General features: G+C 41.2%; 2 protein-coding genes across 2 annotated transcripts; one reads left to right on the top strand and one right to left on the bottom strand.

Moving 5' to 3' along the window:
- Positions 1 to 511: 511 nt before the first annotated feature.
- On the bottom strand, positions 512 to 4526 carry tmed7 (transmembrane p24 trafficking protein 7). The gene is made up of 4 exons (XM_079370041.1): positions 4419 to 4526; positions 3908 to 4117; positions 2667 to 2912; positions 512 to 1811 (listed from the first exon to the last, which is right to left on the bottom strand). The coding sequence occupies exons 2-4, from the start codon at positions 4067 to 4069 to the stop codon at positions 1575 to 1577; spliced, it is 645 nt and encodes a 214-aa protein (XP_079226167.1). The 5' UTR covers positions 4070 to 4117; positions 4419 to 4526; the 3' UTR covers positions 512 to 1574.
- Positions 4527 to 5537: 1011 nt separating this feature from the next.
- Positions 5538 to 13704, top strand: LOC306825743 (RNA-binding protein MEX3B-like). Its single transcript, XM_079346694.1, has 5 exons — positions 5538 to 6406; positions 7453 to 7691; positions 7867 to 7912; positions 9185 to 9945; positions 10084 to 13704. Exons 1-5 carry the CDS (start codon positions 5788 to 5790, stop codon positions 10492 to 10494), a joined length of 2076 nt encoding a protein of 691 aa, XP_079202820.1. The 5' UTR covers positions 5538 to 5787; the 3' UTR covers positions 10495 to 13704.
- The last annotated feature ends 1562 nt before the right edge of the window (positions 13705 to 15266 follow it).

The following is a 15266-nucleotide window of genomic DNA, read 5'->3' on the forward strand; positions in this document are numbered from 1 at the left end:
TAAGCATTACCAAAAACTCAATGAACTCTCTTCAACTCCATGACATTTAAACAGTTTATTCAGCCATTCAGAGACTTTAACATATTCCCAGAAATGCCTCAGCGCTGAATTTGTCTGAAAGTGACCTGAAACTGAAAGTGCAAAAGGAACATATAGTGGGAACAATAAGGGAAATAAGAGCGGCCACAGTAACAAATAAAAAGAATCTTTAAGTTATTTGCCGTTATGAGCTTCATTTTTAGAAGCAGCTTATGTTTAAGTGTTGTATCTCGTTGTATCTCATCTTGCATATTCAGTTTTTTCCCCTCACAGCTTATTGAAAAACCCCTCCAAAAAGACCTACCGGTAATTGGTTATAAAAAGCCAACATCTTCCATCCTGATATCCTACTAATTGATTCAAATATAATATATATAATATTAAGGGAACAATATGTGTAAATTCGGGAAACCTTTGTGTTGTTTCAAGAATAAATAAAGGTTTGAATGAATATGTCATGTACAACTACAACTCGGAGAGACTGAGATCATTTTATATTCAAGCAATTGTTTTTTTGCAAATTTTACAGTGCTTTGAAAACCAAGAGGACAATGTCAGCTCAAAAGATAAATACGATGTTACACTGCAAACAGAAATGACAGAATTTGATTTTTACATTGACAGGAAGCAGAACATGAAAGTGGGTTTTTTATAACAAGTTGCTGTACAAACCATAGTGTCATTTTATCACAACAATATCATTTTCTTTCTCTTGATAATTAACATCATTTAGTCCCTTACTATATCTTAAGATAATTAAGCTCAAATCCAAAACTAATTTATAGTTCAGTTTTAATGGGAGACCATCTGTATCTCTAAATTCTGAAATGACTTCAACTTACTATAAGATTAAAGATGGCTCAAACTCTGTACAGCCCACAACATAATAACTTCTGAAATGACAAAGCTGATAAAAGCACACATTACAAAGTTGTTCGCCTCCATACAGTGAGGCTTAATAACAAAGCAAAAAAAAAAAAGCAATAGATTTTAAACAACCAAATGGAAACTTAAAGTGAAAATCCTTTTTTTGCCTGAGTGGCGTTAAAGACCCGATGCTCTTCAGATAAGGAAAACAAATCCCTAACTCTGATACACAACTTCCACTCTTTTGGAAATATCAGAATAAACTAGATTAGAATGCATTGTGAAGCTAGTTAAGGGTACAAAAGGACTCCAATAGCAGAAAAACATGTTTAGAAATTATCTCAAATATTTAAAGTATTTCTGGGTGCCTTTTTTTCTATACAACCAACTGCTTTAACTACCCTCCAATAGTTACAAGCAAAATAACCAAGTCTTTCTTAAGGGGTTTTTCTTTACCCCTTAATAACAGTTTTAACACATAAAACATAGTCCAAGACTGATTTGCATAATGTTAGTGAAAATACCAGTGCTGTACAGGGATGACAGATTGTAGGACGTAGCAGTTTGATAGTTTTAAATTCAGCACTGATATTTTGACACCTGTTATGCACATGAGCCCTGTTATAGATAAAGAAAGTAATCAATCAGATACCAGCGCTAAGACGCTGTTAGGATCCGACCCGTGTTGTTGTAGTCTTCTTGTCAGAGAAGAAGCTTCGAAGCAGAACCACCTGACTGATGCTGACCACCAGAAGGATGATTGCTTCACCGATGGACCAGAATGCAACCCGAGTGTTGAGGTCCTCTGCCCGGCTGCGTCCCTGGGCCTCCCTGAGGCGGAAGTGTGTCTGGTAGTCGATGATGGACTTCAGGGCCTCATGGATGGACACACACGCTGATTCCATCTGGGAAATGTGAAAACAAATTGAGGATAAGACCAATGCAACACATTTAGACTGACTCTTGATAGAGGTTAAATATTGACATGTAACAAGAAGCTAATCGAACTTTAATTCATACATTTATTTGAAGCTCAAAAGCCTCCAAACTATATTGCAGGACAATAATGTGTACCTTTTTCAAAGATGAACAAAACTTCTAAAATATTCCTTTTATTTTTGGGTCACTTTGGACAACATTTAAGGTTTGTATTATTTATTTAGTTTAACTTAATGGACATATCTCAGTAGCAACCAAAGCTTTATTGCCTATTGTTTAAGAACTCTTCCATAATACTGCAAAAAAAACAAACAAACCCAAAAAACACGTGAGAACATAATGGGCACAAAAAACACGAGATATTGCGTTAAAAGCAATAAACAGGTGCAGGTAAACTAACCACCGGATGATGTGGATCTTACTTTTTTTCCCCCAGTCTGAAACCCTATTTGCTCCAACCAGGATGTTATTGTGTACATATGAGTAAGTAGGTTTGAGCACACCCATTAGACAGGTGTTTCAGTTCTTGCAGCAGGTTAAACCTCTTTTCAGTTTAAACAGGCAGAGCTCAGTGAGGAATTTGCAGAGATCCTTTAACAACATTTCTTTAAGTTTCAGGTCAATATAAACGTTATATATATATATATATAATAATCTAAGAGCGACAATCCCACTTGCAATCTGGAAATGCATCCTATGGTTTGTAAATAATGTAGAGTAAATATCAATGGTCATGAAAAAAGCTATGGATAGCCAAAAACAGCATTTTCTCTTTTTATCACAAAAACGTGCATCCTCACACTCCTACACACACAGCTTACCTGGGTAAGAGCAGTGACTCTGTTCTCATTGGGGAAGAGTGGAGGGTCATCTCCAACCTGGAAGTCAAAGTAAACCGTCTTGTGCGTGAAGGTGGAGAACTCGTTACTGAAGCAGAACTTGTAGGTGCCGTTCCTTGCTGCCGTAAAGGTAAAGCTGTCGTATTGCTTCTTCATCTCCTTATAGAGTGTAGTTCCTTCAGGGTCCTCCAAACGACAGTCGACATCATAATGACCGCCAGTCACCACCTGGGAAACCATAAAAACAAGAGAAGATCGGGTCAATATTCAATGTGTTTATTTATTCACATGGTGTATAATTTGTGTGGAATAGCAGAGACTATGGAAAATGAGAGGAAAAAATGTCAAATGCCCACATCCCACTTTCTCTTATTAAACCTAATACTTTGACACATTCACTAGATATATTCATGCATGGAAACTGTGGCAACAGTTCAAGCTCAGAGACTAAACACAATTAAAAGAATTAGTAACTTTTGCTCAGCTATAGCAAGAGAATATAGGCTAATCTTATCAACACAAAGGCAGATATGGGGAACAGGCAGACGGGTGTTATTGAGTTTAGTTTAGAACAGATGTACTCAAATACAAATATTAAAAGGCCCCAAAGGTTTTTTCAATTACTCAAAGGGCCATTTAGTCAGTCAGGCAACGTGCAATAGTATCCTACTCTAATATTTAAAACAAAATTTTCTTTTCATTCAAAACTAGGGATGTAAAGATTAATCTTGAGGCAGTTAAAACTCGATTCAAATGTGTCACGTTCCGAATCTGTACTCTGAAAACTGAATCACAGTAATACTGTGAAGCATCAGCAGCTGTAGAGCAGAGGAGGTAAGTTGTAATAAGCCAGCGTTATCATGACAGTGGAAGCATTTTGGCCTCCCAAGACAAAAAATGAAAGACACAAACTGCGAACAAATACTTCAAAGAGAGAGAACTTCACAAACAATACAACCAACACGATGCAGCATTTAATCGACAGCACAATGAGAAGCTCTAACCTCCAGATTCTCTGAAAATAAAACGTGAGAGAAATATCTTTACAAATTGCATCTTCAGACGACTTGTTAATTTTTTTTTTCCGAAACCCCCCCCCCCACAAACAACACAATCCATCAGTAAGACAGATTTGATATGAGGCCATTTCAAGACTTATTGAAGACTGGCTCTGTTCTTAATAAGGTCGTCTGGATCACCCCACATCAATCCTACGAACTCACCTGAAACTCCAGTGTGCACTTGGTGCCCATGATGATGTCCTCGTAGAAACACTGCTTTGCGTTGTCGGGCAGCTCGAAGGTGAGCTCGGAGCCCAGAACCCACCCACAGAGCATCATCTGGGCCCACAACACCTGCAGCAACATCCGAACTGACCCGAACATCCTAAAGTCCAAGAGACCAAGCCTGAAGTACAAATCCTGAGACCGGACCTGTTGGAGAAAAAAGATCAACGCAGCTTAACCATGAGGAGCAAAAACGACTTAAAAAAAGAGAGACAAAGCAAACCCGGACATTGATTAAAGCGACAGGTTCGAGCTCAAGCTAACGAGCTAGCCGGCTAGCTTCACAATGGTAAAGAACTAAAACACTTGAGGAAATTTCTGTATTTCCTATCGTGCGTGTATTCGTGTATTATGCGCGAGCTGTGGTCGCTAAATCTAGGGTTAATGAAATATCTAGATTTGTCAAATCATGATTATGTCTCAGTCAGAATTAGCAATCGCTCCTTACCTCGATATGCTCACCCGGATGCGACTAATGCTACGTAACCTCCTGCGAACGTAGCACAGCATTGGCTAGAATCCGCTATACGTCCCGCCCTTTCTTCTCTCCAATTGGTCGAAAATAAAAAGAAGTAGGGGCGCAGTCAGTTGCAGTTGTAAGATCGCGTAAGGCTACGCCGTGACGTCTACAGTCTGTCTCTGCAATATCTTCCAACGTGGCTGATATAAGAAACAACTCGGTTAAAAAAAACACCCAACCCTAAAAAATAATACATTATGTAGAAGAAAACATGAGCGCACATTTGTTTAAAGAACCAGTACAACCAAAATATAGGCTACTTTTTATTTAACATTGTAATTTAAATTCGTGCTTGCATTTTGACACTTTATTCTTTGTTGAGACTTTTTCTTTGGTTGAATTTTAGTATAGCTGCACTGTCGTTCATTTACTGCTCTGTGTGCCTTTGAATCCCCCGGAAACAAATAACTTCAGAATTTGTTTTTTTTAGAAATAACTGAATACTCGACACAAAAATAAATGTAGGCTGAACACAGTGGATACGTATGAGTACGTTGGAGCCAGAGTCAAGACAACTCAGTGTCGTAAAACACTGTTATAGATTATTTTATTTTTTTCAACTTTAATTATAATCAAAGTCTGGCTGTTACTGTAACAACAATGGACACACTATATGTGACAGACCGAACATGGCTTAATGACTGAAATAAATAAATGAAAACAAGAACAAATAGAGCGTCTTTAAACTTTGAGTTATTTCTGAAGCTTGTTTAGTTCACATCATGATAATTGGGGTTTTTTAATTGTTAATTTATTCATGAAAATAAATTAGAATGATTTGACTTTCAGAAATGTTACTGTTAATAATGATTGTATTATTATTATTTCGATTAAAATACCAAATTTTATACTGTTATATTATAATGTTGGAGAAGTCTTTTTCAGAAATCCAGTTTTGAAGTGAACCCCAAACTAGTTTTTGTAAATTCACAATCATAAAATAAATGTCGTTGGGTTTCAATTTAAATATCACGAAACACACAATTATAGTTATTTTGTAATATTGAATCTTTCTCTAAGGACGTTTAACCTGCAAGTTGCTCGATGACAGATGGACAGAACTGATGACACACGTCCGACCCAAAAACAGAAGTCTCGCGTGAACTAGTGGTACGAGATTACAGAGTAGGGAGGGCTGCATGGGAGAGCTAGGAAAGACAAAACAAAAGCCACACATTTCAACCAACAGGCGCGGGTCGCTTTTTAATTTTTATGTAAAACCAAAACCAAAAAACGGATTCCTTAGTTGTATTAACTCCTATTTAACAGCAATATTTTCAAAAGTTTTTTTTGCAACATGCCAAGTAGCACGTCTTTGCTGGAGGCCGACGAGGGAGAGCCCGAGCTTCCCCCGCCGCTAGTGCACGCTTTCGCCGGCATGGGCCTTGAGGAGCACAGCGGCAGCCAGAGCCAGACATCCGAACAACCAGAAGAGAGCCTCTCTTTTCACCACCACCATCACCAACAGCTACCCCAAGTTTCTCATTTCAACCTCCTTGGTACCGTCCTGGACTTGAAGCCTCTGCATCGGCCGCCCTCGGGAGATGAAGCGAGCACAGCGGCGGCGGCGCCCGAGGACGAAGAGCTGGAAGTTGTTGTAGCCGCCGACTCCGGCTCGTTTCTAGGGCAGGCCCATCGCCCCAAACATCTCCCATCGGGGCCGAGTGGCTCCGTGTTACCGCATGGGATGGACGTCGACACGGTCCTGTTGTACAACGGAGACGAGCTGGATGATAGCGGGGCGCTGCCGCCGCCGCCGGGCGGTAGCGGCATGGCAATGCTGCCGCCCGGCGTGTACGGGGAGCCGGGCTACGAGGCCGAGGCTTCGCTGCTGGCTCGGCGGAAAAGCGTCAACACCACCGAGTGTGTGGCCGTGCCGAGCTCCGAGCACGTCGCAGAGATCGTGGGCAGACAAGGTAAGTGGAACAATAAAGCTAACTCATGTTAACTTGCTCAGTCGAGAGTTTGGATCAAACTTAAAAAGACACGAAGAAAAGAGTATTTCAAAATAAAAGCAGGAGAGCGAAGGCCTTATAGTGTTAAAAAAGAGCAAACAAATAAAATATGAGGAATATAAAGTATTTCACAAGTGGGAACTAATGCAAGTTACTTTGCGCAAGGGATTGAGTCCATGCTGTTTTACATAATTAGGTAAAAAATATATATATGTACACATTTTACTAGACTGTTCTGTACACATTATGTAGTTTTGCCATCAAACATGATTTATTAAAATGTCCTGCTGCAATCATTGAGTTTAGCTTGAGAGCTGCTAACATAGCACTCCTAACTAAGTAAGTGGGTCATCATCATCCTCACCATCATCATCCTCACCGTTGACCAACACTCACAAAAAGTTAACCAATAAACAAGATAATTCATTGTCTTCCTTCTTTAACAACACGTCTGTTCTCTGGGTGTCTGATGGAGTTTGAGCCGAGCCGTGCTGAGCCGAGTTAAAGCAGGGCTGCTCTTTGTCTCTGCAGACTGGTGTGCTGCCACATCAGCTGTGGGTTAAAGTTAAAGCTCTGTCACATAATAACCAAGACTTTTTTTTTTGAGGTTTCTCTGAAAATGACGACTTTTTCTTTGCTCTCCATTTCTTTGTGTTGTTATTTTTTAAAATAAACTTTATGTTGCTTGATTAATGGAAGGGTTTGGCAGTGTGTTGTTATGTCAGAGAGAAGTTGGGGGAGGGTGCACACGGACTGCAGTGTTGACAACAACAGGAAATGGCTTTGGTAATGATGCTGGACTCTCAACCACAGTTGTAGGGAATATTTAATTTAAAAGATATTCAACTTTTTAATGGCATTGAGTACTGCGAGTGCTGCTATCTTGTATTTGCTCAAATTGGTGGTATTGAAGCTCAACACTTATGTCTGTTTAATGTAACGTGGTAGCTCATTTTTTAACCTGAATTATACTGAAGTCTAACCTTCTTAATCGTCCCCCCCCACAGGATGTAAGATCAAGGCGCTCCGAGCAAAGACCAACACCTACATTAAGACACCGGTGAGGGGAGAGCAGCCTGTCTTTGTCGTGACGGGACGCAAAGAAGATGTGGCCATGGCTAAGAGGGAGATCCTGTCGGCAGCCGAGCATTTCTCCCTCATCAGAGCCTCTCGCAACAAGACGGGCCCTCTGTCTGCTGTAACTGGTCCAGGGACCCCTGCTCTTCCTGGACAGACAACCATTCAGGTCAGCGAGCATGTGATCATGAGTCAACGTGTTGAAGATATGAGACACGCATTCTAGTGCAAGGCATCACTTACAATGTATTCTTTATAATACTGTGTATGTTTTCATCCCAGTTAGAGAACGGAGGATTTGTCTGGTTTACATTTTTACTCACTATTTTCATTTGAACTCACAGGTGCGGGTACCGTATCGTGTGGTCGGGCTGGTCGTGGGTCCAAAAGGTGGGTATTTATTCGATCCTTTATTCAGATAAACGTTGTTTGGTTATGCTTTCACACTTTTAAAGTTGCGGTTTTTGGTTTTCAAATCATAAATTGATCATTATTTTAATAGCCCATACAGTTAGCTCATACTTTTCTGCCTTTAAGGAAATAGTAAATTGTCAAATGGTTTACTTGCAATCTTTTATGTTGCTTATAGTTTTGAAAACAAGGTTTAATGTACATTTTCTGCACTCAAGGAGTGTACATGTTGCTGTCAAAGTGTCTTAGACCTTTTGCCCTGTTGACATTCCCACCTCAGTGCCAGAAAGCCCTGAGGTGGATTTGTAAATTGAAATGCGGCGGTTCTCAGCCATGTGCCACTACGCTGGCGAGGGTTCACTAAGAAGTTAAAAAAAAAAGAAGACAAGTTTTAGATAAGTAAGGAAACTTTGGGGAACAGAATTTAATGTTTCTTGTTGTATTCAGAGTCATTTGGTTTCAAGCTTTTCTGCCTTTCTACTGTTGACGTTTGAATGGTGTCATATGGGGGAGAAAAAGATGTTAAAATGCATCCATTCTGCTTTAAATGTAATGGCGACATTTGAAAAGGTTCCAACACTCGACTGGAGCGCACAGTCTGGGGGTTGAGATGTGTGTGCTTCAGCCAGATGAGTCACCAAGACAACCTGCAAATCATTTCTATAATAGCTGCACAGCTGCGTTCAATCCATTCCCAACGTTTGAAGAAAAATGAGGGTAATTACTGAAAATATATCGCGTTTTAATTTGACTGGGCAGCCCAAGTATAACTACTTGGGCTAAATGTCCGTTTGCCACAATCAGGTCAAGTTGTAGTTTGAAGCCTACATGTTCCCACTTATTTTCTCTGACTAATGCTGAACTTTCTTTGCATACAACATTTAATGCGAGTGTAAACGTAGTATGCTTTCATAAGATGAAAAACAATCAAACAGAGGACAAACTTAACAAGTTCAGATCCCACTTTGTGAAATTAAACCCATTTACAAGATGACCTTGAACCAACCTATAGGTCACGCATTTACTTAAAGGGCGGGTGTTATAATTGTCCCTGACCTTCTTCCTCTAGAGCACACAAGATCAAACGAAGAAGAAGATCACATTTCTTTGGAACGGTCTCCCTCGTCTTCTGTAAAACTAAGTTTAATGCTTAACTGTGGACGGTCATGTACCCGTGTGAGCAGAGCAGTCGGTTGCCGTTTGACCGAGTTGCTCAGAGTTAAACCGTTTTGGTCTGGTCATATCTTTCAGGAGCGACCATCAAACGCATTCAGCAGCAGACCCACACTTATATTGTGACACCGAGTCGCGACAAAGAGCCGGTGTTCGAGGTCACCGGGATGCCTGAGAATGTCGACCGGGCGAGGGACGAGATAGAGGCACACATCGCCCTCCGCACAGGAACCTGCGGGGGCATTGAGGCTCCTGGTGCCGACAATAATGACTTTCAGTTCAACGGGACCGACGTCAGCTTTGAGAGCTCTGTTGCCCGCGCTGGGCTGGGGGATGCTAGTTGGCTCCACGCTGGTGCATCATCAACCGCTGGTGGTGCTGGTGGTGCTAGTGGTGCTGGTGGTCCTGGTGGTCTCCTGCCAGTGACCATCAACGGTACTCCACGAATCAATAGCAATATTAACGGTGGTGTCAGAATGTCTTCCAACTACCGCAACGACAGCTCCAGCTCTCTGGGCAGTGGCTCCAGCTCGGCCGATTCTTTCTACGGCGGTGGGAATGCTAATCGGATGGCAGATTTCAGTCCAACCTGTGCGTTCAATGCCAACGCTAACAACAACAACAACAGTAACGGAAGCGCTAGCTTCTGGTTTGGCGACAGTCTCCTTCCCGTGGGGTCCGAGGAGCTCGTCAGCCTGGGAAGTGGAGGCTCCTCCTCAGGATTTGACACCTTAACCATCTCCACTGCCCAGGCCTCGCAACCTGCTGCACAGCCACAAATCTGGAGCCCCTTTGTGGACCAACAACCCCTCCAGGCCGTTGATGCTCGCCAGTCTCAGGTAGGCTGATACAATCTGTGTTGTGACAGATAAAGCAAGGGGCAAGAACATCCAAAAAGATCAGAAGGAGAGTGTAAGCTGTTATTTTGTGTGTGTGTATATATGTAGATCAATAATGATGCCTTTTGCTGTCTCCAGACCAGTCAGCCTGGAACCCCCCGGCTTTCTCCAACGTTCTCCGGCACAGAAGTCTTGGAGCACCCTCAGGCCCAGCGTGTCCACCGGGGGGCTTTTGGCTTGGCAGGAACCCTCGACGCCCACAGGTTCCCCTCCTACAGCTCGGCCTTCTCCTCTTCCAGTGAAAGCACCGCCTCCTCCTCCTCCCCTCCCGAGTCCTCCCTCTCCTATCGACCAGGCCTGGGATCAGCAGCGAGAGGACAGGAAGTGTGTATCCACTGCATGGATAACCAGGTGATCGCCGCCCTGGTTCCCTGCGGCCATAACCTTTTCTGTCTCGATTGTGCCACCCACATATGCCAGGGTCCAGATGCTGTTTGCCCCGTGTGCCTGTCCCCGGTCACACAGGCCATTCAGCTTCGCAACATGTGAGTTTGATCCTCTCGGCTGCGATGGCTGATGTGGTATCAACCGCCCAAACACTTCCAGCGTAGGCGTGTATGTGGTTATTGCAAACCTGACCCCAAACCGTTTCTTGGTGTGTCATCGACCCATTTTTGTTCAGGCGGCCGTTTTGGTTGACAAAGATGAGAAAGAATAAGGAATGATGTGTATTCAGGGCATGGGTCAGGGTCTTCACCCCGTTCATGTGCCTGTTATTGTGAAGTCTTCTTCCATGAATGATTGATTGATCAACGGGAGGGTTGGAACCCTCTGTGTAGCATTGGGGGGGGAGGGGGATGAGGGGTGGGATATAAATATATTTTTCGCTCATCATGATTTTTGATTTACACTTTTCCTCTCCCCTAAAGCATCTAGTTTTTAAGATTTTTGCCTACCTATATTTTATGACAAATTTTAATGAACTTTGAATTGTGACAAGTTATTTTCATGTTTGCATCTCTATTTTTTTTTTTTGCTGCTAGCGTTTTTATATGTGCTGACACTCGGCGCGGCCCCTTTGCCTCTTGATTATTGTGTTCAGCGACACGTCGAGGAAGAGATGAGCATGTTTACATGTAACGAGTCCCTCGTGAATATAATGTGTATCAACGAACCGTATTCTCCTGGCTAAGAATTTGAACGCGTACTCTCGTTAACTGGATATAACGTACACGCACACAACATTATCTGGCTCACTTGGATAGTTTGTGTAAATACGATCAAGTGTATCTGTGCTACTTTATCTGATCTGATGTTTAAAGTGTTCAGATCCTTTAATCCCGACCTTTGTGCATCGTCACAGCATTGGTACACGTGTAAACACACCCACAGAGGCAGTAACCTGCACAGGTGTGACACTCCTAACAGCAACCTGCTGTTGCGTCTAATTTCTTTTTTCGATAAAAGAAACAAAAGAGTGTTTTTACACTAGTTCAGTGCCGCCATGTTGCTTTTCCATTTCTACTTAAATCAAGTGTTTACGGTTAACTTGTGCCTAATTCTGCTCCGACTAAACAAAAACAAAAGAACGAGTTGAGCTGACTCAGTGTTGCTCCGTCTTAAGACAAACTTGTGGCCTTTATGAAAGCCTCTAACTAACTAACAACACGATCGACAAATCCAGATTTCAGCTCAAAACGACACAAGCGTGACAGACTGAGGTCTTAATGTTTTTAATGCGTCCCGGTGGATCAAAGACGATATCACAGGGATGTTTTCCATTGCTTCCTTTTTTTTTTTTTTACGAAACAGGTATTTACCTTCTCTTAAAAGCAACAAATACTTCCATTGACTTATTTTTTTTGTTCTCCCTTTTTGTGTCTAAATCTATTTTTTGGGGGGGAAACACTGAGCTGTTTTTTTTTAAAGCTTGAAACATATGTTTGGTTACATTCCTCCTAACCTGCTGACACTTAAGTAGATTGTAAAGCGAATAAAGTAACTTCTCACCTGCGAGCCAAAGGAGCGGATATTTATACTATGAAAGACACCTTAGGCCTGGAACAAAAAGCCGTACTGCTCAGACGGCATGCTGACTTTATAAACATCTCAAACGAATCCTTTTATTTCACTTGAATGTTCTTTGTTTTACCGCTCCACCCGTGGCCACCATATCAAAGCCATGTCTCGTCCCTGTTGTGGAGATGAAGTGAGCAGAATGAAGTGTCGTCTACCAGGCCTATGCAAAAAACAAAGCTCTCAGTAAGTGAACTACTCGAGGAAGCGCCAGATGATTTAGACTCCTCGTGTTGTAATTACAGAGCTCAAATAATATTGGTCTTAAGGAGGCAGAAGGACTCATTCTTCCCGTTTTATTTTCCACCACATTTGAGTCATTATCAGCTGCTTTAATGATTCAATAGGCAGTTTCAATGGTACACTTTTTTTGCTTTTCATGTCTCATCAGCTGAACCTGCGTTCATCCTCAACTTTTCTTTTTATCTCTTCTCATCATTAACTACAAAAGATAAGCGGTTCTCCCTCCTTCTGTCCATTTCTCTGCCTGAAAATGAAGAAAAGTGTTCAAAGTGGTGAAAATCATCTCAGAAATATTAGCTTTAAACTCCAGCGGCTCTGGACGTTGTTTTTCCAGGATGAAATGGGACATTTCCGACGGGGAAGCGCCTGGTATGACTTCAGCTTTGGACTGTGCTGACACTACATGAGCTCATACTGTTTCTGTACTGTGTGAACATTGAAACCCCCGGTCCTTTTTATCATTCCAGCTGTAAACAGTATTTTGGAGGGTTTTTTTTTTTTTCTTTTTCCATCGCTCAGCTCTGTTTCCTAATTTTTCATTTTGATTCTTCTTAAGGAAACGGATCCAAACGAGTCTCAGAAGTGCAAAAAACCCCACATCTGCTTTTGCTCTCTCTGGTCTTCTCTCCGTCCTTTTCTTCTTCTTTTTTTTAAACTTAGCTCAAAGGGTTGATCTCTCTTTCGGAGGAAATGCAATACACGCTGTCGACCTTCACTTTATGGAAACAGACTATTGACATTTTGTGTATTATTATTATTACTGTTAATGACTGAATATACAGAACTTATTTTTATTTTGTTACATTTCATATATACATAAATATATATATCTATATTAAAATGTTTACAATAAGATTTCTAATTTTTTTTTTTTTTTTACTTTTCTCTATGTGAATGAAGAGTTGGAAACGGAGAGGTTGCAGGAGGGTGTCAGTGCTATCTGCTTGTAGTTCTATTAGTTTACAGTATTGACGATAATAGTATTGATAGCTGCCGTTAAATCTAGTGGAAAATGGAATGTGCATCACAAGCATGTCTTCATAATGTAACGCCGATGTAAAACGTCTCACTGCAACTGTAAAAAGGCCAAGGATTCAAGCTGCCTGTCATGTCTGTACGCCAACCAATTAAGAACGATATACTGTCAAATGTACCATAGATGATCTCTATATGAATTCATTTATTGTTAAGCTGTACCAACAGTTCAAAGTATTTGCTAATTTTACTACAGGTTTGTTATGTATATGTAGGGGGAGTCTTATGGCATATATAAATTCTTCAAATTGAGACAGGAGTTTAAAAGCAGACTATATTTTATAACGGCCTTTTAAGTTATTGCGGCCAAAGCACTGATATTATATATTTGCTGTAAAGAGAATTTAAGAGTTTTATTTTTCTGATATTAAAGTTACTTAATAAAGACGGTTTCATTTAAAGCCATGTCCTGACTGCTGTGATTCTTCTGTTTTTTTCATGACTTGTTTATTCAAATAAAATGAAACTTTATTGTCATTTTGCAATGCAACAGTTGAACTAAGCCGAACTTCAGCTTTTATAGCACTTTTCCAGTCTTCTGACTAGTCAAAGCACTTTTTACACCACAGGACACGCACCTTTTTTTTTAATTTTTTTTTTTATCTAAAGTGACCATCAGACATATAACTATCCCATTCATACACGTCATCCCGCTGCTGAGCACGAGGCTGCTGAAGCTGTCCGGGGTTAAGTGTTTTGCCCAAGGACACATTGGACATGTTGCCGCAGGAGGCTTTTGTTGATATTTTGATTCCACTGAACTCCACATCGCATTGACATAAAGGCAAATATTCTCATCATGGCGTCATACAGTGAAATCTGTTGCTTGAGCAACAGGGGGGAACATTTATCCAAATCTGCAACATAAAAAAAATCCCTCTATTCCTAATAAAACAAATCCCTCTTTTCATCTCACGTGTAAGCATGTGCCTGCTCCAGGGCTTGTGGTGTGAATGTGACTTTGCCATCATCTCAAACTGCCTCATTCAAACAGTTTTAATGAAACAGACGTCTGCTTCTCATTGTGGTTCTTTAAATCTCATTAAAAAAAACCTCATCTGGTCACTAAGTACCCTTTCAATAACGAAGGTAAATTAGTGAAGCAGCATGCAACATGGGGTTTTAAACGTCATAATACTGCTCTGACATTCTTAATTTACACATCATTGAGACGGCAACAAAAAAGCACTTGCACTGAATTTCGGCAAATATGATTTTCTTCTACTTCAGCAGTGGATTAACGGTAGACGACGTCTGTGATTGAGAGTAGTAGCCTTGTCCTGCTGATTCACAGAGTGGAAAGTAGCTGTAAAGAAACGCTGTTGTAAATATGATTGAGCCGCCGCCACATGAACCTGTAATAACATCAAACTGTCTTCTGGACAAAAAGGGTTACGATTGAAGTTGAACCTGCACTCATGCTAACATCAGGCGTCAGATCATACAGAAGCAGTTCTGACCCGTGACAGTGACGCAAACGACTTACGTGTGTTATCACTCCACCTAAGCCTAAGGTGTTCTGGACACAGTTTACTTAGCACTGAATGTTAAACCAACATTTGTCTTGGTGAATCATTCTGGGACCACTGAAGCACGGGTCAACACTCAACAGAGTAAAATGAAAATGTGTGAAAAACTCATCAACTGTAGCGAAGCACCGTTTACAAATGTAACCCTCCAGGTTGTGCTTAATGTCAGCGTTCTGTGATCATCTTAAACCGAGCCGTGCTGGCATTCAGTCTGACGACATTCGCTCCTGTGTGATGTTACTTTATGCTTTTATCTGTTTTAGGTTTAATGATAGTGTAAGTGTAGCTTGAATTTCCCTCGGGATCAATAAAGTATCTATCGATCTAACCTTTAGTTGTACTGTGTCAAGCCAAAACATCTGCTGCAAACACATCTACTCATGTAATGAGTTCTGAAGGGGACACTGCTGACAAAAAAAAGAATGAAAAGATCACCAC

Source organism: Symphodus melops (genome assembly GCF_947650265.1).
Source record: "Symphodus melops genome assembly, chromosome: 1".
Taxonomy (NCBI): Eukaryota; Metazoa; Chordata; class Actinopteri; order Labriformes; family Labridae; genus Symphodus; species Symphodus melops.